Source organism: Chrysochloris asiatica, unplaced genomic scaffold, assembly GCF_000296735.1.
Source record: "Chrysochloris asiatica unplaced genomic scaffold, ChrAsi1.0 scaffold00087, whole genome shotgun sequence".
Classification (NCBI taxonomy): Eukaryota; Metazoa; Chordata; class Mammalia; order Afrosoricida; family Chrysochloridae; genus Chrysochloris; species Chrysochloris asiatica.
In genome coordinates this window covers 1,575,200-1,600,081 of record NW_006408605.1, presented here as the reverse complement: position 1 = coordinate 1,600,081, position 24,882 = coordinate 1,575,200, and the positions used below count along the sequence as shown (strand labels likewise).

The following is a 24,882-nucleotide window of genomic DNA, read 5'->3' as shown; positions in this document are numbered from 1 at the left end:
GTCCCTGAGGACTTCTGCTGAGCTCTGGAAAAAGCACAGATTAGTTGGTAGACCATGACTCTATCCTACTCCTCATGCTGTAAGTGAGAGAGTTAATAGCGCTTGGTTAGTTGGATATTTTCAATGCTGAGTAGACGTTGCTCCCGGAGGTGCTGTATTCTATGCTTCTAAGAGCCAGACTGCCTCTGCTCAGAAGGGTGGGTAGATGAATCCAGAAATTCTCCAAGAATCTTGAGTTCTGTTTGCTACCATTCCTTCCCTTCAGCAAAGCCATGGAATGACAATTTCCCCTGAGAATCCCATTCCCCGAAACAAAGATAGTGGTTCTACTCCAGCACAGCCAAAAAGAACTACTGGGGTTTTTCCTGGTTAGTTGAATTGGTGGTGGTTATGTGCCGTGGAGTCGGTTCTGACTCATACCAACTCTGTACAGAGGTTTCTGAGGCTGTAAATCTTTACGGGAGCAGAAAGCCTCATCTTTCTCCTGTGGAACAACTGGTAGTTTTGAACTGCTGACCTTGCGGTTTGCAGCCTGATTTGTAACCACTACGCTACCAGAGCTCCTTGGTTGAATTGGAACCTCTGAAAATAGTAGCTTTTCCAGTGAGGCCTTTTATGAATAAAAATCCTGAAACAGCTATACATTTGTGGAAGAAAATAATGTGGATTTTAAAGATTTGAACATGTATGGTTTTAAAACAGACGAATATGATAAATGTCTTCAAAGTATATTCATCCATAGTACACTGAGGGGAGGATTTCTTTCCTTTAATGTACTTCTCTTCCCTCCCGCTTTTCTGTACAGTATAGGTTTTTGCTTTGTTTTGATTTTCTAAAACAGCCTTTGTATGAAGTCAAACACAATACTTAAATAATATAATAAAATTCTCTACCATTTCTGAATCTTGAATGTTCACTTGCCTTACCCTGAGAGACCCCCCAGTCTGAGCCCATCCCCATCCGTCCCCAAGGGCAGCCGTTACCCAGTCCTGATGTTTGCCTTTCTTCAGCTATATGAGAGATCACTTTGTGAGGTGAGCAACCCAGAAAGCCCAAGTGAGTGAGGCCCCAAGACCCTGTGTCCTGGCCCGGCCACCTGACCAATTTGTCTCCACAACTACTTTCTCACAAAGGATGACTTTTAGTCTAAGCAGATTCCTTTTGAAAGAATCTATTCACAACTGAGAATCAGAAATGTGAGTTGATATTCTTGATGCTTACAAAGTGTCAGGTTTTTTGTTCAGTTTTGTTTTGAACAAAATTTTTGGTCCCAGAAATTCAGTGACTTGGAGCTCAGTTGCCAAGAGCCTCCCTGACAAGTGTGCAGACACGTCCCTCTCCTAAGCCTAAAGTCTTGAGCAAAGGCTCCTACCCTGCTGGGCAGGCAACTCTCCAACCTGGCTCATAGTCAGTCTGGAGCACCAGCTCCTTTGAGGGCTGCTTAGACATTGCTCTTTGCTGTAGCTATTAGGAATTTGTTACTGAAGAATGAGCATTGTCATTAAGAGAGAGAGAGAGAGCTTTCCTGCAGGCACTTGTACCTAAAAACCAAAGGGGGTAAGCAGGACCCAGGGCAGTAGCCCTAAACTAGTTCATTTCCCTTGCAGAGCCTAGAACTCTGGGTGCCCAAGGTTGCTATGGCAACAGGATGAAAAGTTGCCCATTGGGCTTCAGAATAACCCCACTAACAAGTGAAAAGTTACAAAGACATTGTCTTGCTAGAGAGAACTGCTTTTTCTTTCCCTCAGCTTTACCAGAACTTCAGCATTTCATGACTCATGATCATGTGAAATTAGATATTACTAAGAAATGGACCACTCTAGCTTTGAGCAAGTCAGCCAGCAGTCACAGTGATGGGGACAGCCTTAAAGACCCACAGCCACTCAGAGGACAATGGCAGAGCTAGTAGGGACTTCAGCACCATCCTAGTGCTCAAGGGAAAGGACAGTCACAAATAGCACTCCGACTCGGAAGGAGCATTTTGATTCTGCGTCTTGACAACTTTCTTAGTTTGGCCCCCAGATCACAAGTGTCTTTAAAGGGAAGAGAGTCCATCCCCAACCCCTTCAGGTCCAATGTAACTTATGTCTCCCTTATCCCAAGCATCGTCCAAAAGGTCCTGAGCCATTAACCTAGCTTTCTTCCTCTCAGCATCCTGACAGGCCTTTGAGTCTTAGGTTTGCAGCAGATTCGATTTAGACAGTGACTCCATGTCCCCTTTGGTGCTCACTGCACTTAGAGTGTCCACTGCCCTTCATCTGTATCCCAAGGCTCCCTTCTCTGTGACTTCCCAGCTGTCCTGTTATTTCCCACCTCATGCTTTTCTTTTCAGCTGAACCTTATTCACAGTGAAATCAGTAATTTAGCCGGCTTTGAGGTGGAGGCCATAATCAATCCTACCAATGCTGACATTGACCTTAAAGATGACCTAGGTAATTGGGGATGGGGTTCGGCACCGCCAGCTGTCAGATGAAAATTTATGGAACCCAGAATTTAGGCTATTCAGCCCACAGACTTTAGAGTGGTCAAGCCAGATCCCCAAATCAAAGATTAACATATATAAGCATAGAAATTGAAAGTCTCATTGCACAAGCAATTTCACATGAAAAAGGTCTGATATGTCTCATGCAGTGTGATTGGCTGTTTTCCCTTCAATTGCATATATATTGTCATCTAAATTCTCTTCCATAATGATCAAACTGACTGCTGGTTACTTGGGGGGAATTTTTTTTTTTTTTTTAATGTGTTTGTTTTTCTTTTTTTCTTCTATTTCTTTTTTAGAACTGAATAATCTCAGGTGACTACAAAATGATAGTTTCTCCATTTAAACCTTAATTAGAAAAGACACTCAAAGCTTGAAAGCATTGAAAAGGGAGCAAATTAACCTGTGTCAGTATATATACCATGAAGAAGCTGTCTTTAATTTGCTTTAAACAAGCAAATCAATTTCCTCCAAATTTACCTACTATCACTTCTTCAACTTTTTCTCCAAAAGCTAAACAGTATATAGCTGAGTGCCACCTTAATAACATACTTGGATTGAGCAGGATATGAAAGAGATGGGCAGTATCTCTTCTGAGCCAGTCCAGAGCCATGGTGCCCATCTGCTCAGGAGGGTTGATGGTTCCTAGCAAGCTGTGAGCTACTAGCTCTCAGTGGCCCCTCCTCTGTGGCTTCAGTTTTGAATACAAAGAACTGTCAGCTCAGGGGCATGACAGCGGCTCTTGTCCTCTCCGATGGAGAGCCTTGCCAGGCAGAGAGTACAGAGATACTCAGAAAGATTGTCTCTTCCCTGGTGCTGAGCTAGGTATGTTTCGTCTGTCATTAGCTCCCAGTTTCAGCTGTATCTGTAAGATGGCAAACTTGCTTACTGGAGAGATGCTCATTCTAGATCCCAGACCACACAAATTGTTCAACGATGGGAATCGGGACTCAGGAATGCCCCCACTCAAATATGGCTTCCAATTGGTTTATACAGATATTTGCTTTTAAAAACAAAAATGAAAATCCCACAAGCTATAGAAAACGAGGCATCCTACCAAGGTACCCATTAAATATGCAATACACTGAAGTAGGATTGGCTAGAGGTAAGCCTGGGAAAACACTTCCACACCTTGACGGGGAAGTGAAGGCAGTCCTTCACACATACCTCTACTGTTTTCTCAGTTTACAAGGGATAATCCCCTGGCAAGTAGACAAAACGAAGACTGTCTGAAGGATACAAATGGAAGCCTGCAAGGTCATTGCTGCAGACAAAATGGAGAAACTTGTTGTTTTGGTTGGCCTGATGGTCCACATTTCTTAAAACCAGATGCCATGTTTTAGTAGTTCTCCATGGGGTGCCACGTTTATAGGCTTTTGCAAAGTGAACTGGGGCATTCGTTGTTTTGTTATTTCTTTTAACCTTTGGAAATGATCTCATGTGTGTGTTTCTCTTTTTTTGGACTTGTCATTCAACTGTTTGATTTAAACATGTCACATTTGCTATTCCTCCTCCTCTGCTCACCCCCATCCACATGTGCGCACACTGCGTGGACTGGTTGCCCCTTTGGCTCATATGTTGGAATCGACCAGGTAGGACAGCCCTGCCATTGGGGCGTTAGTAAATGTGCCTGTGCGTGGGTCTCGGTCCAACACAGTTGATATACATTTGTTTACCTGTTATAGTTGCAAGTTGTACAGGCTGACATTGCCTCGATCGACAGTGATGCTGTCGTTCACCCGACAAACACTGACTTCTACATCGGTGGTGAAGTAGGTAATGCCTAGCCGGGTGCTGCCGAGTGTGTGTGTGCATGGTCAGTCGGCCGCCGCAGACAGCTTGATCCTTTGACAGCTATGCAGGCTGCATTCATTTCACACTTCCAGCTGTCCTGACTGTCCCCTGGCCCTGGGTTCTGAACAGCTGTCAGCCAGGAGGCATCACACAGCTCACAAACGGGCACTTCTGGTTTGGAAACTGGTTCAACAGCATGGCGTCTTCATTTTCTTCCAGAGGCACCAGCTTTGTGGGAGCCTGGGTTCTGTGGGAGGTGGAGATGATGTTAGGGATGTCAACCTTAAAGAGCACGCACTGACGCTGGGTGAGGGGCAGCCAAGACCATGTCTGTGTGGAACAGACACACAGATGCAAGTGTGCACCACCCCCACCCCCACCCCCAGACATCTCCCGTTCATGTCAGAGCCCACTCCTGAAGATGGCTTTAACGCTACAGGTGCTCCCCACCCTCGGGGCAGGGCATGAAAACCACCTCACTCTGGTGGTCTGGCCCCTGGCAGCTGACACTGCACTGCTGCTTGGCCTCTGGCCTGCTTCAGTAGCAGAGGGTGGGTGAGGCAGAGAGAGCACTCAGGATGCCTAGAGCCATAACTTCTGTGAGGTCTAGCACAGAAAGGGCTTCTGCAGCGAAAGGGAAAGGAGCCGCATGGTTGGCTGGCCTGGGGCCCACTAAACAGTGAAGATTACATTGCAGTTTGTAATGGACCTTGTTTTGTGCCTGGCTCATGACTGTGCCCACTCCATGCTCTGGCCATCATGTGTGTTTGGGATTTTTTTAGTAAACGTGATGGTCTCAGGAGCAGCCTTCTAAGTTATCAGTGCAAATACCAGCCTCCAAAGAGAAGCACACAGTGACCTCATGATGACTGATAAGAGGACCAGCATTTTCAAAAGTGTCCGGGACACGAGGTGCGTGGTAACTAAGCCACCTCTTGTAGTATCATTAGCAGAGACTGTTGCCCATACTTCCTCAGCGTTGTGGATTTGGGACGTGGATGGAAAGACAGGATTCACCAAGTCTGCCCAGCAGAAGTCAAGTCAGGCTGTCAACAATGAAATGAAACTCCCCTTTCTCAAGGCTTGGAGGAGTTTGAAAGCTCCTAAATCTGCTTCCTTTCTTAACCAAATGAAAACTTGATGAGAGGGAGGTACTTATTTGGAGGGAAATAAGCAACTTGGAGTGACCAAAGCCTGGGCTTTTTTTCTGCCATCCAAGACATTTGTTGAAATGGAAATTATGAGAGGCCCTGGGCAAAATTATCTCACCAGGCCCAGGGAGAGGGGAAGGCCTACTGACCAGCTGCAGCCCATGGATTAGCCATGCCGAGTGGGCGTAGAGCTGGGGACCCTTAAGGTGGGGCATGAAGCAGCTGGGAGTAGCAGGTGCAGCCAGTGGTTCTTCCAGTCTCCTTGGAATAATGGCAGCGTGAAAGCGCTCCCTCAGCCACTGATACACATGTAGATTACTAGCCTAGGTTGGCATATAAGCAAAGACCTGGGTCTGAGAGCTTGCCCAAGGTCCTTCCATACATCATTCACAGCACTGTCAGGGCAGGAAAAGACCTCAGTGAGTCTAGACATACCGATCTGCAAGGGAGGAAAGACTGTCTGGATGAGAACCCAAGTCTTCCAAAGCCTGCCTCCGTGTTTTTCCTGCCTAGAGAACCAGTCCAAACCAGAACTGAACCCAGATATTCTTACATTGCCCAAACAATGACAAACAAGATTCATACATGATCTCAATTGGTTCCAGCTCCCACTTGGATGCATTCGAGGGGGGAAGAGGAAGTTGGGACGTCAATGTTCCATTTCTCATATTTGGTGTGAATTCCCGAGTCCTGAGACTGCTGGAAGAAGGAATGCAAGTGCAGGAATGCGTAGCCCCAGTGATTAACTTTGACCGATCAAAAGTTCTTTCTAACAGTGAAATAGACCACAGGCTTAGCCTGACATTTGTCCAAGCCTAAATTTTCGCTCAGGCTGTTTTTGAACACTGATACTTATGCCTGCTTTCTAAGCATGAAATAATGTTCTTGTTCTCATGGGAGTAACACATGTTTATGCTTGGGGGCAAATAAGCCAATTGCTTTATGATTAACCCTGAAGTTAAGCCTAAAAAGCAAGTCTTCCATTAAGAGTGTTGACAATCCAGTTGAAATGGGCCTGTTTCTTGTTAAAAAGTACACGTGTGTCTCTATGAACATGTGCATACATATGTGTGTGTAGGAGTTGAGTCCTGACGGGGTTGAGTGCCTGCAATCTAGGGTGGAATTTTTAAGGTTGGGACATGTATTAAGTGTATCTTTAACTTGCAATCAGAGCAATATTTAATGATAAGTTTAAAAAAAATTTTTTTTAAGTAAACACTCTTCCTAAGATAAAACACCTTTAAATATAAATCAGCCCATTTTCTAAGAAACATTTCATATTTCAGAAAGTATTTGATAATAGTACTAATATGGTGCTGATTTTGTTTCTCCTTTCAAATTTCCCAGTTCTCACCAAAGAGTAGCGATCATAGAAAAGGAGGACCTTGGATGGTCCAGCCCATGCATTATTTGAGAATGGGGTCCAAGGAAAAGGTAGAAATGTATGGGAGCTAGCAAGCTGACTCAGACTCCAGATTCCTTTAACTCAGCTGCATGGATATTTCTGGTGAACCCGTATTGATTGAGGTCTCACCTAAGTCTCTACTTTTGGCGAGTGTAGGCCTAAGCCTGCTCCTGGAGCACATGGCCCATTCTGCTGCCATCTCTGAGGCTGAGCTTGACCAGAAACGTGTAGCAGCACCAGATGGAAGTCTTTATGAGTGCAGTGTGTCCTTCCCTTCAGACACCTCTGCCACTTACAGTCTTTTGTGCTGCTTTTTAAGACAGGCGAAAGCACGAGGGCTGGCTGGCTAAGGGGAGGGATGTCAAATCCCACCTCAAGGACCCTAAGTTAGTATTAACTCTGAAAACCCGGCCTTGTGTTTGACCTATGAGTGCTCCTGTGGGCAATGGGCAGGACAGCCTACAGGTCTAGTCCCTGCCTCTAGCCCTGGCGCTCTGATTTGTGGCTGTGCCCAGGCTGTCTGCTTCTCCTTCCAGAGGCCTCCTGGGGTGAGTTCACCCAGGCAGAATAAGCATGCAACAAGGGTAGGCTGCTCTAAGATAATCAGGGTCAATCCAAGGAGCATTTGGGCTGGTGCATTCCTGTGCACTCTTACTGGCCCATCACTGAAATTGTACTAGGTGCACACTGAATTTTCCAAGACAAATGGTGAATCTTAAGGGGAGTATTTTATCCTCTCCTGAGGAAAAGTACTTTAAAATGTGAAAAACTGAGGAATTGGAGCTTAAGGAAGGACTCGATCCCCATTCTGGCCAAACTTGAATGGATGGTATGGTCAAGAACTTTGATTGCTGATCACTATCCTACATGAGATATATAACCTAAAGTCTTATAGATGTTGATACAAAACTGATTACTTAGCAACTATCCTAATTCAAGGAAACACAGTGTTCTTGACCACCACCATTGTGGTGTTTTTTTACAAAAAAACACTCTGGTCCTGAGCTATTTAACATCCTTCTTCCCAAGTCTTTATATAAAACAAATTCATCTTTAAGCTCTGCTTCTGATGTTGTTCTCCTTTACCTAAAATGATTCTAAATCACTAGTGTAATTAAGGAAATACACTGTCTGAGGCCGTTTTTTAATTTTGTTTTTTAATTTTTATTCACATATAACGCCAAAGCTGCAAAATAAGAACTAAGCCTGATAATAATGCTGGTCCAAAGGTGGCCACATCTTAGCACTCTCTTCTGGGCCTTCTGCCAAGAGGAGAGCTAGCTGCTGGATGGGAGCATGGTCTGCTTCTTCTAAAGCCTCCTTATTTGGGGTTTTCCCCAGAGACAGAGAAGCAAACTTCGGGGAGGCCAGCACCCTCTGGTATCTCGCGCCACAGAGAAGCATGCAAATGCAAGACAAAAGACATGTCTGCAAAAAGAGCAGATGTCTCCTGTCTCCCTCGTGCCTATGGCGCACCCAGGATCTCCCTGAGTTGCACCCAGATGGGGGGCAGCAGAGACAGTGAGGCGAGGCAGAAATGCCACTGAGTGGTGACTGGCCGATGACAGTACATCCCCTCAAAATTTCACTTTCCTGACTCAGCCAAGGTTTAGTTCCTGTTTTGCAGCCTTATGAAGGTTAGGCTAGTCAGATCATTTGAAGTATGTAGTCACCTGACATGCTATAAAGTGTCTATGTGTGCCCAGAGACACAGGGCTGGCTGTCTGATCTAGCCCTTTCCTTGTCTAGGAAACACGCTGGAGAAGAAAGGTGGCAAAGAGTTTGTGGAGGCTGTTCTGGAACTCCGGAAAAAGAACGGGCCCTTGGAAGTCGCTGGAGGTGAGGCGGGGAAGCGGCTGTGCGTATCTGGGTGAGACTCTTACAGTAGTGGGGTCCTGGTGTGGTGCTGTAGGATCAGCACTGTACTACTAACTGCAAGGTCAGCGGTTCAAACCTACCAGCCACTCCTCGGAAACCCGAGACAGGGTCACTGTGAGTTGGAACCAATTCAATGACACTTAACAACAGCACCAACAACTTGCAGTATCAGGGAAACTATTGTATGAGATCGCTTAAAAATCATGCGAGCAGCAAGTCAGCTGTATCTTCAAGATGGAGCCACAGGGATGCCTGTTAGCCTTACTACCCAGACTGACACGCAAACTGTCGGGGGAACAGAAGGCTTGGGAAAATCACCTCTCCTTTTTCTTTTGAAATTACTTAACAATGCCTCCTAAATGTTTGGTGTCTAGACCTTAAATTTTAAGGAATTCCAGGAGCCAGATGTGACAAGTAAAAGAGCTGAGCACAGTGTGAGAGTGATAGCATAGAGGGGGTGTAAAAGATGCAGATTAGTAATTTCATTCAGCTGTTTCTAATTGGAAACGTAGAAATACACATTTCTCATCTCTTGATATGAGGTGGGGAAAAAAAGTCTGACTTGGAATCTGATGCTAAGAACTGGAGACAGGTATTTTCCCCTCACTGATGCAGGTCTGAATTTGGGGATCTTAGGTGGTCAGTGGGACCTGCAAGGCAGGGGAGCTCCTGAGGCCTAGGAGTTCGGAGCAGTGGGCTAAGGTCCCATCTTCCCTGTGGACTTCAGTTTTCTTGTCTTACTGGAACATTTCCAGTGACCGTTCTGTCTTTTAAATCCTGTTTCAGTTTAAAGAATGAATCCTAATTAAATGTGGACATCAGTCTTTCTTACATAACACAAGCCCTCTCTCAGGGCCCAGGGATGGACTGAACAGAGGGCACCCGGCCTTGCCACTCTTCCCCCAGTGACCACATTCCCCATCTGGGGCTCCTCACAAGCCTAGTAGGAGAGGAGGATAGCATTCTCTTGGCTCATCTAGGGGTTGGACCTCTTCTATCCTAGTTCTGCTATGCCTGCAAGGGGCCTGGCATGTTGGAGATAGAGAGCCACTAATTATAAAGTCCTTCGTCCAGAGCCACCAGAATCACAAAAATGCCAGGGAGGCTACCGGAGCATTAAATACACAGCCCGAGGCTCCTGGCCTTTCCATGGCCCCTTCCCAGCACTTGCTTGTGCCAGTCCTTGCTCCTTTCCCATTGTTGTCAGGTGCCATCGAGTCGGAACCGACTCATAGCGACCCCATGCACAGCAGAACGAAACAATGCCCGATCCTGGGCCAACCTCACTACCACCGCCACACTTGATGCCATCATTGATGCCACCTGGCTGATCTATCTCGTTGGGGGTCTTCTTCTTTTTCTCTGACCCTCCACCTTACCCAGCATGACATCCTTCTCCAGCGACTGTTCTCTCCGGACAGTGTGTCCAAAGTATGAGAGACGAAGCCTAGCCATCTTGGCCTCCAAGGAGCACTCTGGTTGCACTTCTTCCAAAACAGATCTATTGGTTCTTTTGGCAGTCCACGGCACTTTCAGTATTCTCCTCCAACACCACAACTCAAAGGCATCAATTCTTCTGCGATCTTCCTTATTCACTGTCCAGCTTTCGCATCCATATGAGGTTATTGAAAATACCATGGCTTGGGTCAGGCGCACCTTAGTCCTCAAGCTGACATCTCTGCTCTTCAATACTTTAAAAAGTTCCTGTGCAGCAGATTTGCCCAATGCAATACGTCATCTGATCTCTTGACTGCTGCTTCCACGAGTGTTGACAGTTGATCCAAGAAGAATGAAGTCCTTGACAATCAATCTCTTCTCCATTGATAAGAATGCTGTTTATTGGTCCAGTGGTGAGGATTTTTGTTTTCTTTACATTGAATTGTAATCCATACATAAGGCTGTGCTCTTTGATCTTCATCAGTAAATATTTTAAGTCCTCTTCACTTTCAGCAAGCAGGGTTGTATCATCTGCATATCTCAGGTTATTAATAAGTCTTCCTCCAATCCTGACGCCACGTTTTCCTTCATAGAACCCAGCTTCTCGTATTATTTGCTCAGCATACATATTGAACAAGAATGGTGAAAGAACACAACCCTGTCAAACACCTTTCCCAATTTTAAAACATTCAGTGTTCCCATGCTCTGTTCGAACAACTGCCTCTTGGTCCAGGTACAGATTTCTCAGAAGTACAATTAAGTGTTCTGGAATACTTACACTTCTCAATGTTGTCCGTAGCTTGTCATGATCCACACAATCGAAAGCCTTCACATAGTCAGTAAAACATAGGTAAACATCCTTCTGATATTCTCTGCTTTCAGCCAAGATCCATCAGACATCTGCAATGATATCTCTCATTCCACGGCCTCTTCTGAATCCAGCTTGAACCTCTGGAAGTTCTCTGTCAATGTATGATTGTAGCCGTTTCTGTATTACCTTGAGCAAAACTTTACTCGCTTGAGATATCAAAGAAATTGTCTGATGATTTCCACATTCCGTTGAGTCACCTCTCTTTGGAATGGGCACAAATATGGATCTCTTCCAATCAGTTGGCCAGATAGTTGTCTTCCAAATTTCTTGGCAGAGATAAGTGAGTGCCTCCTGTGCCGCCTCACTTTCTTGAAAGATTTCCATTTTTATTCCATCAATTCCTGGTGCCTTGTTCTTTGCCAATTCTTTCAATGCATTTTGGACTTCCTCCCTGAGTATCATTGGCTCTTGTTCATATGGTATCTCTTGAAATGGTTGAACATTAACCATTTCCTTTTGGTACAATGACTGTGTATTCCTTCCATCTTCTCTTGATGCCCTCTGCATCATTCAATAATTTGCCCAGAGAATCTTTCAATATCAAAAGTTGAGGCTTGAATTTTTTCTTTAGTTCCCCCAGCTTGAGAAATGCTGGCCGTGTTCTTCCCTTTTGGTTATCCAACCCATTAGAGCTGCTCAATTCAAGCCCAGGGAAGCCTTGTCCTGTTGGTCTAACGACAGGGGCCCACGATGCTCAACTGGTAACTCTGGGCCAGAGCGTTACACAAACCCAGCAGATTTCGCCTGGCTTAAGATATTTTTTTGTTGGCTTTAACAGTACATTTCTTTTCTGCCTTTAAGAGCTATTTTAGAAAATACCTAGAAAAATTTAATTATAAAGAAGACACAACATACATCCCTATGCCATTGCTCAAATTTAAAAAAACAACAAAAAAACAGCCTCTGTTCACACGTTAGCTTTCAGTCCTTTTCCATGCATTGTTTAGCAGTGACTCTTCTATGAACAGACATCACTCGAATATCTATAGATCTGCACCATGGTCCAGAGTTCTCAGACTCACACCCTGCAGCTCGTAGCACAGCATCCCCCAGCGAGCCGCTCTTTGTCCAGTTCCTCCTAAGGGATGACCTAACAGCCTGTGCCCTTGGGAAACGCTGATGAGTAAGCCTCACAAAATGCTTTAGGAAGTATCACTCGATCAAAAAACAAGCAAACAAACACAGTTTGGGTGTTTTCCTGTCACAGTAGCATCCGGTGCCCCTGTAGCTGCCACACCTCCTCTCCCCTTGACCCTCTGGGCCTCTTTGCAGAGTTCCTAGAGCACAACGATCCCTGAAGCCTGTTCCAGGAGACACTGGGCTGATGCCTGCCGTTCCCTGGTGTGTAAAGATGCAGGCCTCGTCCTGTATCTTTAGTTCTGACAAGAGAGTGACCGTGAGAAAAGGCTGAAAGTGGCTTTTCTCCCAGGAAAAGAGACCATTGTCATCACAAGAGAACAGCCATCAGATTCTGTCAAAACTCACCAATGTCAGTCAGTCACACAGCTGATGCTGCAGAGATGCTGGTCATCATGCTCAGCCCCCACTAAAGGGGCTACTGCTTACCCTGAATTGTGTTAGCGAGGTTTGTAGATGTGTGAATCCACCTGAGGTAAGGGGGACTGGCACCCCCCCCCCAACCCCCCACCCCCAAAGGCAATTCATTCAAAGATGCAAGCGTTTGGACACATTCAACACACTGTCTTCTGGAAGCATCCACCTTGCTTTCTGAGGGAAGAGAGGTCTTTCTATAATCCTGACTAAAATTCCTGGTGGTGAGGCATCATAAGTGCCAACTTTCCAAGGGTGGCTATAGGCTTGGCTGTCCCTGAAGTGAGAAGATTAAAAGATGAGCAGTCCCAGCCCCAGAGCTCATGTCATATCGGGGTCACAGCACAGCTTGGACACAGGCCGTAAGCAGGTTAGGAAAGTGCCGGTAGCTGTTTGACCTCTTGTACCCGTTTACCTTGCAGAGGAATAGAACTTACTGTTCCTGTCTCATCCTCTCCAGCTGCTGTCAGTGCTGGCCATGGCCTGCCCGCCAAGTTTGTAATTCACTGTAACAGTCCTGTGTGGGGTGCGGACAAGTGTGAGGAGCTTTTGGAAAAGACAGTGAAGAACTGCTTGGCCCTGGCAGATGATAAGAAGCTGAAATCCATTGCATTTCCATCCATTGGCAGCGGCAGGTAAGGCCCCACATCAGTCTCGGGTGTAGCCAGTTCTCCTTGTATTCGTCCTGTAATCGTGGATCTCTGACTGCAGGCAGGAAGTTCCAAGGCTGCCTTAGTGCTCATGCCTCAGTTAAGTGGACCAAACCATGAAGTAGGACAAATGCAAACATTAAACGGTGGTGAGGGATGTGTCCTGAGACCTGAGACCCATTGCCTTTTCATTCCTATGCACCCTTCATCTCAACACAATGAGATGTCCTATTGCTGATGGCCTACTTTAAGGACCTGGTGGAGTTGACAAAGCAGTTATGTGATAATGAAAGAGGACTGAGCCTTCCTGTACCTCCCATCCCTGAGCTAACTGCAGAGGGTCTTAGAGGCCTAAGGCAGGTATACAACCAGAGGGCCACCACCAGGAGAATGAGCCCCGTAACAGCTGATGGGGCAGATGGGACTCAGTAGCAGCTGCAGTCACCCCAACTACCTGACCGCACATGCCCAAATGACCGGTAAATAGTCTACCAGTTCCCTGCCCATCAGAACAGCATCGGCAGCCTGGCCTGGCCACTCACCAGCAGAGCAATCATGCATAAATGAGCCCCACTCTGAGCCCAGCCCTCCATTCTGTATCACAGCATCTTAACCTCCTTTGCATCATTGTTCCGAGAAGGTGATCAGTCTAGAACTCCCATCTTGGTCTAGATACCCTCAAGGTACCAGCTGGTCCTCTGAGGTTGTGGCCCCTCACCCGTTCCATCCCAGGGTCTTCAGTTGCAGGTTTCAGGAAGACTCTGGCTCTGGACTGGGCACTCATACCCAGAGAAATGCTTTCCAAGGCCACAGCTGTTAGTCTCTCAGATCTGAGCGGGACTGCCCTCGCCCCCCCCCCCCCCCCCCGGGGCAGGTGATTTGTTTCAGAAGCCATACCTGCCGCTGTACCCATCTCAGATTGTGAACGTTCTCAGTCGCTGCCAGGACACAAGACAGACAAGGGCTGTGCGGCAACAGTGAGCATTTCTGGCAGACTGACTGTCCCGGCACCAGCTTCCTATGACAGGGCCCAGCCACTGTCAGCTAGCTACACTCTTCCTCTGGGTGAAGCACTTCCCTTCAAACCCGCAAGGAAGATGGAGTGGCTTTTGCTCTTCTCATCTCAGGCAAGCCTGCTAATCTGCAACCCCCTTCCCCAGCACTGGACCGTTTCCTCCAGCATCATTAGACTGGGCACCTTGCCCCCCTCTCCCAGGGATCTGTGGGCCAAGCAGGGCTCCCATGACTGCCCAGACTCACCAGAGGACCTGACTCTAAGAAAAGGTCTCTGGTACCTCCATCACCACCATCCAGGTCAGCAGTTCGAGCACTCCCTGGCAATGTAGTGCTGTCTAGGGAACTATAGGCAAGCTCAGCTCTCTCTTCCTGGGCCTGGCTGCTGTGGACCTCCTGGGCCAGGGCTCTTTGGGGTGCCCTCAGACTTCTGCCTTTTCAGAGCAGGCTATCTCCTCCAGACTACTGGCCAAGAGAAGCTGGGGTACCACACCAAGTGCACCCCACAGTGTGGGGGAGACTCTGAGCAGGACACATGTAAAGCCGCCTTTGCAGCAGTAGCATGTGTTCCTTCCACACGCTCGTGCCTGTCTGCACGCACACAGGCTCTGCTCTGCATTCTCCAAGTCCAACTTCACTGCCCAAGTAAAGGACAGCCTGACTCACCCAGCAGAAAGTGGACCAATGCCCCCATCACACACGTGCTGTTTTGGACTGCCGTCTGGATTTTCAGTTATTATACTTTTCCTTTCTGTTCTCTTTTTGCCAAAAGCAGATGTTGAACATCATTTTAAAAGTCAACAGTATTTAAATGTGTATTGAAAAAATTTTTGCTCATGGAGATAATCCCTTGTTGTTGAGTTGATTCAACTCAAAGCCACCCCGCAAGACAAGGTGGAACTGTCCCCATAGGATTTCCAAAGCTGTAAATCTTTACTTGGAGCAACCTGCCGTGTCTTTCTCCTGCAGAGTGGCTGGTGGGTTTGAATCATCGATGGGTCAGATAGCAGCTGAGCCCTTAACCACCGCACAGAGCTCACGCTTACAGAGAGAGAGCATACAAAAGCCTTTTCAGTTGACTCCAAGAGCAGGTCCAAAGACAAGCTGACTTCGTGGGTAGTCAGCAAACTCCCCCTGCAAAGTGAATGTCTCTGAAATTACAGAGACGTACAAGAGACATCAGGGCCCAGTCCCAGAATGGATTCAATATGGTTTTCTCACAGAGTGATTTTGGATCAGAGCTTAAGTGGTCATACTTCCTGCTGCTCCAGCCCTACTACTATTCCATCCCTCCCACAAAAGATCTCTTTTGCCACTGTGCTGTGTGACCTTCAGGAAATAAATCAACCTCTCAGTCCCTGGTCTTCCTTATCAGCCACTGAGACTGTGTGGACTGCCCTTGGAGCGAGGCTGGGGGGACTGCCCTTCCTCAAATGGTTATGAGGCTCAGTTAATTAGTGCTTCAGAGGATGCACTTTGATCTGCTCTGATGAAAGGTGCTTCCGAAGAGAGGGGCAATCGGAGTTTTTATTGGCGGTCATAATTTCGCGCTCTTTCACATGGCTATTGGGAGATTTTTAATTGAAGCATAAAAGTAATGCCCATAAAAGAGCATCTGTTATTACAAACTTATTTACATTTTTCACGGAGTCAAAAGTTTTAAAAAATAATAAATTGCGAGCTTTTAAGAGGGCGGAATGCCAAAGGCACACATGTGCACAGCCGCCCAGGCCCCAACATCTGTCAGGCAGACACCGTCCACAGAGCCCTGTGAACAGCTGCCGTCTCTTTTATGAGTCAAGAATGGGATGACGCCAGAGCTGACCAGGAAATCATTGCAGCTTTAGGAGGGAAATAAAGTGGCTTGTTTGTGGCATCCAGTGTCTCCGGCATAAAATGGAATTAAGACGATATTATCAGTATAAACCTGTTGGGGAAGAGCCGCGGGATCACTTTCTGCTCGCCTAGGCCCAACATCTGTGGCACCTGTACCAGAGTGCTGAGCCCACCTGTGTGGTGGCGCTGCTTACCTACTCCCTTCGCCTGCTGACCCCGGTGCATCTTAAAGCACGCTGAGGTGTAACCCGGCCACGGGAAACCACCTCGGGCACCTGGATACCCTGTCCTCAGTACTTCTTGATATCCTGCTCCTTCATCTCTGTTTGACATTAGGGGTGACCCCCCCCTCCCTCAGGAGGGGCAGTACACAGGGAATAGCTAGTTTGGAGTTTTGATTGAACTCTCCTTAGATTTATGAGCCTTGAAATAAAGCCAGTTTGTTTTTTCCCTTGCTACCACTTAGGAGTATTCAGTGAGTCCCATGTTATCAGGAAGCACTGGTCCTTGGAGAAGGACATCATGCTTGGAAAAGTGGCGGGTCAGTGAAAAAGAGGGTGACCCTCACTGAGATGGATTGACACAGTGTATGCCACAATAGGCCCAAGCATAGCAATGGTTAGGAAGCTGGCACAGGGCAGTGCCCTGTTACAATCTGCTGTGTATGCGCACACTGTGAACGGGTACTGACTTGACAGCAGCTAACAACAACAACAAAGTACTGACTGAGGATGTGCTGTGCATGTGCTAGGGCTTAATGTGCTCATCTTGTTCAGCATTCCCAGCGTCCCTGTGTAAGCAGTACTCTGACTGCCACATTGCACAGGGTGAAGAAACAAGACAAGGCCAGCTCTTAGCCACTGGGGCTAGAGGGGGAGAGACATCTAGGTGACTGTGTCGGCCCAGCTGCCCTGCCCTGAGGCTCAGGACTCTGTGTTTAAACATGCTTAAACAACTCATGGGAGGCCACTTGCTCATCCATTCCATTCGGTTACATTTTTAACTTGGAGAATAGAAAACATTTTGTGTCCCCACCTGAGACCTTGAGGAACTCCATTGCCTCTGCTGCTCCTCCTTGGTAGTCTGCGTTGTCCAGAGCAGCCCTGACCCCATGGCCTGGCTTCTTCTCTGGGCTGTGGCTGCCTGGGAAAGCGGGTGGGCTTGTCATCAAGAGGTCTTCCTGGAAACAAACCCAGCAGCTACCCTGCAGGACAAGGTCAGGCACGCGCTCTACTAGGGATGCAGGTGTGAGTTCGCTTGCTGCATCTTTTCAATCGCCTCATATTCATGGGAAAATTGGATAATGAGAAAGGCAGGAAAAGGATTCATGTTTGCAAATGTATTTCACAAAGAATACTGAGTATTAACCGTGAACTGCCAATAGAAAGAACAAGTCTGTCCTAAAACAAATACAACCAGAATGTTCCTTAGAAGTATGGATGGCAACTCTTTGACTGACTTTGGACACTTCATTGGGTGAGGCTTGTCTCTAAACCAACAAAAAGCAGGAAATTCCTCCAGGAAGTGGAGTAACACAGCACCCACACCAAGACCGTAAAGATGGCATGGGCCCAGACACCGCTTCATTCTCTTCTACGTCAGGACGCCGTGAGTCGGAGCCAACCACAGTGTGGAGGTGCAGGCACTGAAGTCTGAGTCCTATGAGCCCTATCTTTCATCACACTTGCAGATTCTTAACCATTAGACTCCCTCTGGGAGATCAGATGATAAAGTAATTGCAGTGATTCTCAAAGTGTGGTCCCTAGGCGACTGGACCAGAGTTGGGGCTGAGCTAAAAGTCTTCTGTTTGACAAGCCCCTGTGATTCTGCTGCGGGCTAGTGTCTGAAGCTGGTGAGGCAGAGAAACAGAAAAGAACATTGCCTTCTTGAAAGTCACAAATCATCTTTTGTGAGACCTGGATGGAGGAGCTGAGAGCTTTAGGAGCGGGCACAAGCAGGGGGGATGGGCACACATTAGGGGCCTCCGTCAGCAAGGGCAAAAAGGCTGTGGGTCTGCCCTGCACCACCCCACAGCAGCCTGTCACCTGTGAGTATTGGAGACATGAAGAGGAACTGGGGTAACTAGGGCAACTGAAGCAGCCCTGCACTCAGGCCAGCTCAGGCGGGGGATGGCACTTTGGCCATCAGACCACACAAGAGACAGCTCAGGGAAGTCCCACAGCCCTCCCCCCTCAGCCCAGCTCACCTGTGCAGGTATGAGGCAGACAAGCCAGGAGGCTACCTTCATGGAGGGACTTGGCCTTGGGCTTCACAGCCCCTCTTAGCCCCCTTCAGGTTTGGCCCCCAGACATCTCTGCCCGGTCCATCTGCCCCTGTGAAGCTCCTGTGGCCCAAGAGCAGGCCACTTCACCTGTGGGCTGCACCTCGTCCTGTCACAGCCACTGACAGCCCCACGGTGCCTCCTCCCTGACTTTCCTCACCAGGGAGGAAACTGATGGGGTCCCTGTCATCTGACCAGTCGTGCTGGCAGCAGCTGCCTTTACAGCAGGAAAATAAACATTCGTCTTTGTGAGACACTTAAAATGGGCCCTTATTCCAGTGACCCTGGTGCCTCCTCTCAGGAGCAGTCCCAGGTGGAGGGAGGGCAGTCCTGCCATCCCACATACCCCACAGGCTCCCCACGAGACTTGTCTGCATGCACTCCCCTCGAGAACAGAAGGCCGAGTTTATACCTTCAGCAGTTCCCAAGGTGTGCCTTGTTCTGAATTACCTATCCCAATGCTCACCTCACCTGGAGAAACAGTCAAGGTGATGAGAAGAGTTTATCCCCAGGCTGAGCTTTCAGATCCGAGAACATGGATGTGTATGTGGAATGCACTGGAATCTCTGCTCAGAACATCTCTGGAGGTGTTTGCTCAGCCTCTGAACCACCTTCCTCATCGAGGGTGTCTGTGCACCACCTGCTAGGCAGGTTTCCTATGTGACTAAGGAGGAGTGTGTGAAAGAACCCTGACCCCGGCGCACCCCACTAACCACGTGCTGGCTCGTCCGCACAGTCTGGGTGGTGTGGCCTGTGGGGACCCCCCCCCCCTTGGCCCTCTGAAAATGACCTCCATTTATGAAGTATCCAGAAGTTAACTAAGGGCTCATCTTCAAGCTGGATGAAGCCATGCTTGATTAGAAGTGGCTTTGAAATGCTCTGAGCTCTGACAAGAGGAAGGGTGGCTGTCCCTGGGCATGGTTCAGAACCCACAGGCGAGAGGGGAGAGAGGGGAGAGACCCCATACCTGAGGTGTCTGCAAACTTCTTCCAGCAGCAGGCGCCCGGTCTGCTGTGGGGTGGGCCAGCGCCTCACTGACTGATGGCTCCCAGAGTGGATCTGCTGAGTGGACAAAAAAATTCCCTTAAAAGCCAGTCCGTAAAACCCCTCACTGCAGTCAGTACTCTGAAGTGGGAAATGGGCTAAGAAAGTTTACTCCAGAGCCCTGCTTATACCCACCAAACAGACAAGCCGCCACGCTGACAGCCACTCTCCCCTTGGGTCACCTGGCCGCACACACGCCCCGTGGACCAAAGAGTACCCATTTTCCTGTCCTGGTTTCAGGTTCTTCCATTCTGAGCCCCATGTGGCAATAACTCCACATGGAAACGTAGATAAACGCTGATCATTTTAGCCTGGACCCTTGAGATGAAGAGACCACTTGGCCCAGAGTCCCCCCAGCCTTGGTGGTTCAGCTGGTGTGTTCCTACATTTTCATGCTTAGAAACCCCTCCTGGGGTAAGTCCCCTTGGAGCTTGCACTGGAGGGAAATGTGGGAGCTAGTGCTGCCCTTGTGGAACTCCACGGACAGAACAGACCGCGCAGCACACATGTCCTTTCAGAAAATGGCCTGAGGCACGTTCTCCCTCTGCTCAGTTTCTGCCCATTCATCTCGGCCTGTGCCTGGCAGGGATGGGGTTTTCTCATGCCTCAGGGCCCAATGCAGCTTTGTCACACAGCACCTGGAAGGGTGTGTGTGTGCCCATGCCGACAGGTGGGTCCCACAGCCCTGTGTCCCCCGAGATGCTGAACTTGTGTTCTCTCCTGCAGGAACGGTTTTCCAAAGCAGACGGCAGCTCAGCTGATTCTGAAGGCCATCTCCAATTACTTCGTGTCGACAATGGCCTCTTCAATCAAAACCGTGTATTTTGTGCTTTTCGACAGTGAGAGTATAGGCATCTATGTGCAGGAAATGGCCAAGCTGGACGCCAACTAGGCCGAGGAACTGCAGACCCAGCCCACGCTGCCCGCCGTGTCCCCCCACCTCCAATTTGAAAGCAAGAAAAGAAAAAAAAAAAAAAAAAAAAAAGATCCCTTCACTCCTACTGGGAGGCGGGAACCCTTTCATTTTCAGTTTTGCTCATCTAGGGAAAATAAGGTTTTGGTTTTCAGTTTAATTGTTTTTGACCTTCTAAGATGTTTTTCCGTTTAGCACTGATAGTTGGCATTACTGTTGTTAAGCACTGTGCTGCAGCCCGTGTCTGACTTTAGTGTAACCTAGGAGATTTTCTAGTTTTATTTTAATGACACTCTGATTGGCGCCGAGCAGTGGGACAAGCTGTCTCTCCCATGTGGCAGAATCCAGGAAGCCCCCTTTGGTAACCGTGTTTGTGGTGCTTGATTGTACGCCCAGTGGCATTCTCTTTACTATAATGTTCCTTTGGTTTGGGTTTCGTTTTCCTCCAGAAGAAAAGAAAAATCATGAATTTGCAAGAGACCTAGTTTTTTTCATTGTTGTTTACTGATCGTCTCAGTGACGGATTGGAAAATGAAAGATTTAAAAGGCTGAACAGAAACTTGTTGTGTTTGATTATATTTGCAATTTGGAATTTGTGTGATTGATTTAGTAAAACGTGAAACTGTTGCTGTGACGGCTGAGTTTCCCGTTATTGTGCCTGTGAGCCCCACTTCTGGGGGTGGGGGCCATGGCTAGGGCAGCCTGCCCACACCCAGGGGGCACCACAGTTACAGCTGCATCCTGGCTGGATGGTGCCATCCTCAGCCCCTTAGTGGTTTGAAGGAGTTAAGTCCATCTGTCCTGACAGCACTTGGGCAAGAAAGAGTGTTCATCCCACTTCACAGTGAGGAAGTGGGCGTGCCCAGAGCCACGCGGGTGACAAGCTGCAGAGTCTTCAGACTGCACCCGGCTCTGCCCTCCACACCCTGCCTGACAGCCTTGATGGCTCATAACTGGACCAGGGGACTCCTGGAATACCTGCCGGATGGAGCTGAAGAGGCCTCGAGGCTTCCGCTGGGGCTCTGTTGGGCAGAAAAGAGCGGTGCCAGGAGCTTCCCAAGGGCATCCTGCCACCAACCAGACCCTCAGGATGCACTGCCAACTTTTATATGCCTTCTCACAGCGACAGTGTCTAGGGATGTAGGCTGTATAGAAAGGTCCCAGATGGATCAGCACTTCCCAATACATTAGCAAAACAGATACCTTTCCATTCAAAGGGCACTCTTGCCTTCATCTAAATTTACCTAAAATATACAGAAGACTGTTTACATCTGTTTAAGAAGAAAAAGACCTACTTCTAAAGCAGATTAACTAGGAAAAAATAGCAGTACCCTGATTATCATGTTGTTGTACTCCATTGGTTCCAACTTACAGTGACCTTGTATACAGTCTCTGAGTGAAAGCTGGTGGTCATCAGTCTAGTGCTTCATACTATAGTGCCACAACAGGACTCCTTATCATAGATGAGTGTAAAAGATCATTTTCCCTTTCCAAATGGTACCTGTTGTTGTTAAGTGCTGTCGAGTCATTTCTGACCCATAACGACCCCATATAGGGTTGCCGAAGAGCAGCTGGTAAGCTTGAACCACCAACCTTGCAGTTCAAATGGCTTTGGAGTCTGACATATTAACCCACAGCGCCACACCAAGATTCCTAATGTAATAGAAATGTTGTTAGGTACTGTCGACTCAGTTCCAACACACAGCGATCCTGTGCACAACAGAAGGGTTTTTGCACCATCTTCACAATCATCGTTACGCTTGAGCCCATTGCTGCTGCCACTGAGCCAACCCATCTCATTGGGGGTCTCCCACTTTTTCACTGACCCTTCACTTTACCAAGCACAATGCTTTTCTCCAGGGACTGATCCCTCCTGATAATATGCCCCAAATATGAGAGATTTAAGTCTTTTCATCCTGGATTCTAAGGAACATCTAGCTGCACTTCTAACATAAATTTTGTTTGTTCTTCTGGAAGTCCAGGATACTTTTAATATTCTCTTCCAAAACCATAATTCAATGTATCAATTCTGATATAGTCTTCTTTATTCATTCTCCAACTTCCACATGCATATGATGTTATTGGAAAAACCATAGGTTGGATTGGGTCAGGTGCACCTTAGTCCTCAAGCTGACATTTTTTATCTTGAAGACTTTAAGAGGTCTTGTGCAACAGATTTGCCTAATGCAACACGTCATTTGAATTTCTTCATTGGTGCTTCCATGAATGTTGATGGTTAATCTGAACAAAAGTTTTTTGACAACTTCAAACTTTTCTCCATTTAACCATAATGTGATTTTTTTGGTGTGGTGGTAAGGATTTTGCTTTTTTTTACATTGAGGTACAACCTATATTGTAGACTGTGATCTTTGATCTTCATCAGTAAGTATTTAGAAATAGTAGTACAAATAGATAGTACTAAACCATCCTGGAGTCCTAGTATGGCAGTAAGATAAGCACTGGACTGCTAACAGTAGGTCGGCAGTTCAAACCCACCAGCTGCTCTCAGAAACCCTATGTAGGGTCTCTGAGTTGGAACTGACTCAGCTGAAGTTAACAGCAACAAACCATCATGCGTTCCATCTCCTTTTCACCAAGACGGCAGCTACTTCTAACTCAAACAAGATAGAGGACTACTTTCAAATTTCTTCTAAATGTATTGTTAAAACTTTACATTTTCTTATTCCAAGCTCTTTGCTATGTCTTAATTATGGTTTCCTATTTATTGGTTATAAATTTTGACCAAAAAAAAGAGAAAAGTTTATCATTGTCTTTTCATGACAATGTATTTTAGGATGATATCACTGCATAGATGCCAGCTGCAGACTCCAAAGAGTTTTGTTTGTGCAGGTAGGACCTGCTAGGGAAGGGTGATGAGAAATAATAGTGGCTTATCAGTGAAAAGTTGGACAATGAAGAAGGAAGACCATAGAAAAATCAATGCACTTGAATTATGGTGTTGGAAGAGAATATTAAAAGTATCGTGGATTACCAGAATAACAAACAAATCTGTATTAAAACAAGTACATTCAGAATGCTCCTTAGAGGCCAGGATGGTAAGACTTCATCTCATATTTCAGACATGTTATCAGGAGGGACCCAATCATTGGAGAAGGGCATCATGCTTAGTGAAAAAGAGGAAAGACCCCCAACAAGCTGGATTGGCACAGTGGCAGCAGCAGTGGGCTCCAACATAACAATTGTGAGGAGGCTCAAGACTGGGTGATATTCCATTGTGTGTCAATGAGGGAAACCCTCACTGAGATGGATGGACACCCAATAGCCACAGAAATAAACTCAAAATCATGGAAATGGCACAGGACTGAACAGCGTGTTGTTCTGTTCTACATAAAGTCACTATGAGTCCGAGCCAACTGGACAGCAACTAGCAGGTGCATTCCTGACTCATAGTGACCCTGTGTACAACAGACCGAAACTTTGCCGGGTCCTGCAAAGTTGAGACTATTGAGGCTGAAAGAAGTAACTTGCCTATGAAAAAGGAAGGCTGCAAAAGAGTCAATGCCTTTGAATTATGCCTATGATCACACTGCTAATCAGTAACTAGGTTCAAACCCAGAGACACTGATCACTGATGGCACCCTCTAAACCTAAAATATAAGTCCATCTTTTTCTATTTGGGAGGCAGAGTCACAGATGTTGTTGTTGATACAGGAAGCATCAAAACAAGATGGAAAACCTAGAATCACTTTACCAAAAAGAATTGTTCACCAATGCACAATCAGTTCATGAGGTACCGTATGATCAAGAACCTATGGTACTAAAGGAAGAAATCTATGTTGTACTGAAGGCATTGGTGGAAAACAAGGCTCCGGGAATTGATGAAATATAAATTGAAATCTTCTAACAAACTGATGCAGCACTGGAGGCCCTTACCCATCTATACCAAGAAATTAGGAAGACCTAGCTAACTGATTGGAAAAGATTAATATTTGTGTCCATTCTGAAAATCAGTGAGCAAATGGAATGCAGAAATCATTGGCCAATACCGTTAATATTGCATGCAAATAAAATTTCACTGAAGATAATTCAAAAACGGTTGCAGCATTACATTAACAGGGAGCTGCCAAAAATTCCAGCAGGACTCAGAAGAGGATGTGGAACTAGAGATACTGCATATGCCAGATGGATCTTGGCTGAGAGCAGAGAATACCAGGAAGATGACTACTTGTGCTTTATTAACTATGCAAAGGCTTTTGACTATGTGGATCATAACAAACTATGCAGAACATTGCAAGAATGGGGATTCCTAAACACTTAATTGTGCTCATGACAAATCTATATATAGACCAAGAAGTAATAGTTGGACCACTACAAGGGGATGCTGAATGGTTTAAAATCAGGAAAGGTGTAGGACCAAGATTGTATTCTTTTCACATACTTATTCAATCTGTATGCTGAGCTCAATATGATTATATGAAGAAGAATGTGGCATCAGGATTGAAAGAAGACTCCTTAACCTGTGAAATGCAAATGACAGAGTTTTGCTTTCTGGAAGCAAAAAGGACTTGAAATACTGATGAAGATCAAAGGCTACAACCTTCAGTATGGATTGCA

The 24,882-nt window shown here is 46.8% G+C and overlaps 1 protein-coding gene across 4 annotated transcripts in view; it reads left to right on the top strand.

Annotated features, from left to right (window-relative positions):
* Window positions 1–20,934, top strand: part of LOC102833287 (core histone macro-H2A.1-like) — a 75,111-nt gene extending 54,177 nt beyond the window's left edge. For 2 of the 4 annotated variants that reach the window (XM_006866088.1, XM_006866087.1), the window contains exons 5-8: window positions 2,333–2,432; window positions 8,582–8,671; window positions 13,030–13,204; window positions 20,121–20,934. In XM_006866088.1, coding sequence (XP_006866150.1) covers window positions 2,333–2,432; window positions 8,582–8,671; window positions 13,030–13,204; window positions 20,121–20,286 — 531 coding nt within the window. In that variant the 3' untranslated portion in view covers window positions 20,287–20,934. Of the gene's footprint in view, window positions 1–2,332; window positions 2,433–4,167; window positions 4,259–8,581; window positions 8,672–13,029; window positions 13,205–20,120 lie in introns of all 4 variants that reach the window. The other 2 variants (XM_006866089.1, XM_006866090.1) reach the window with 2 other exon arrangements.
* Window positions 20,935–24,882: the final 3,948 nt, after the last annotated feature.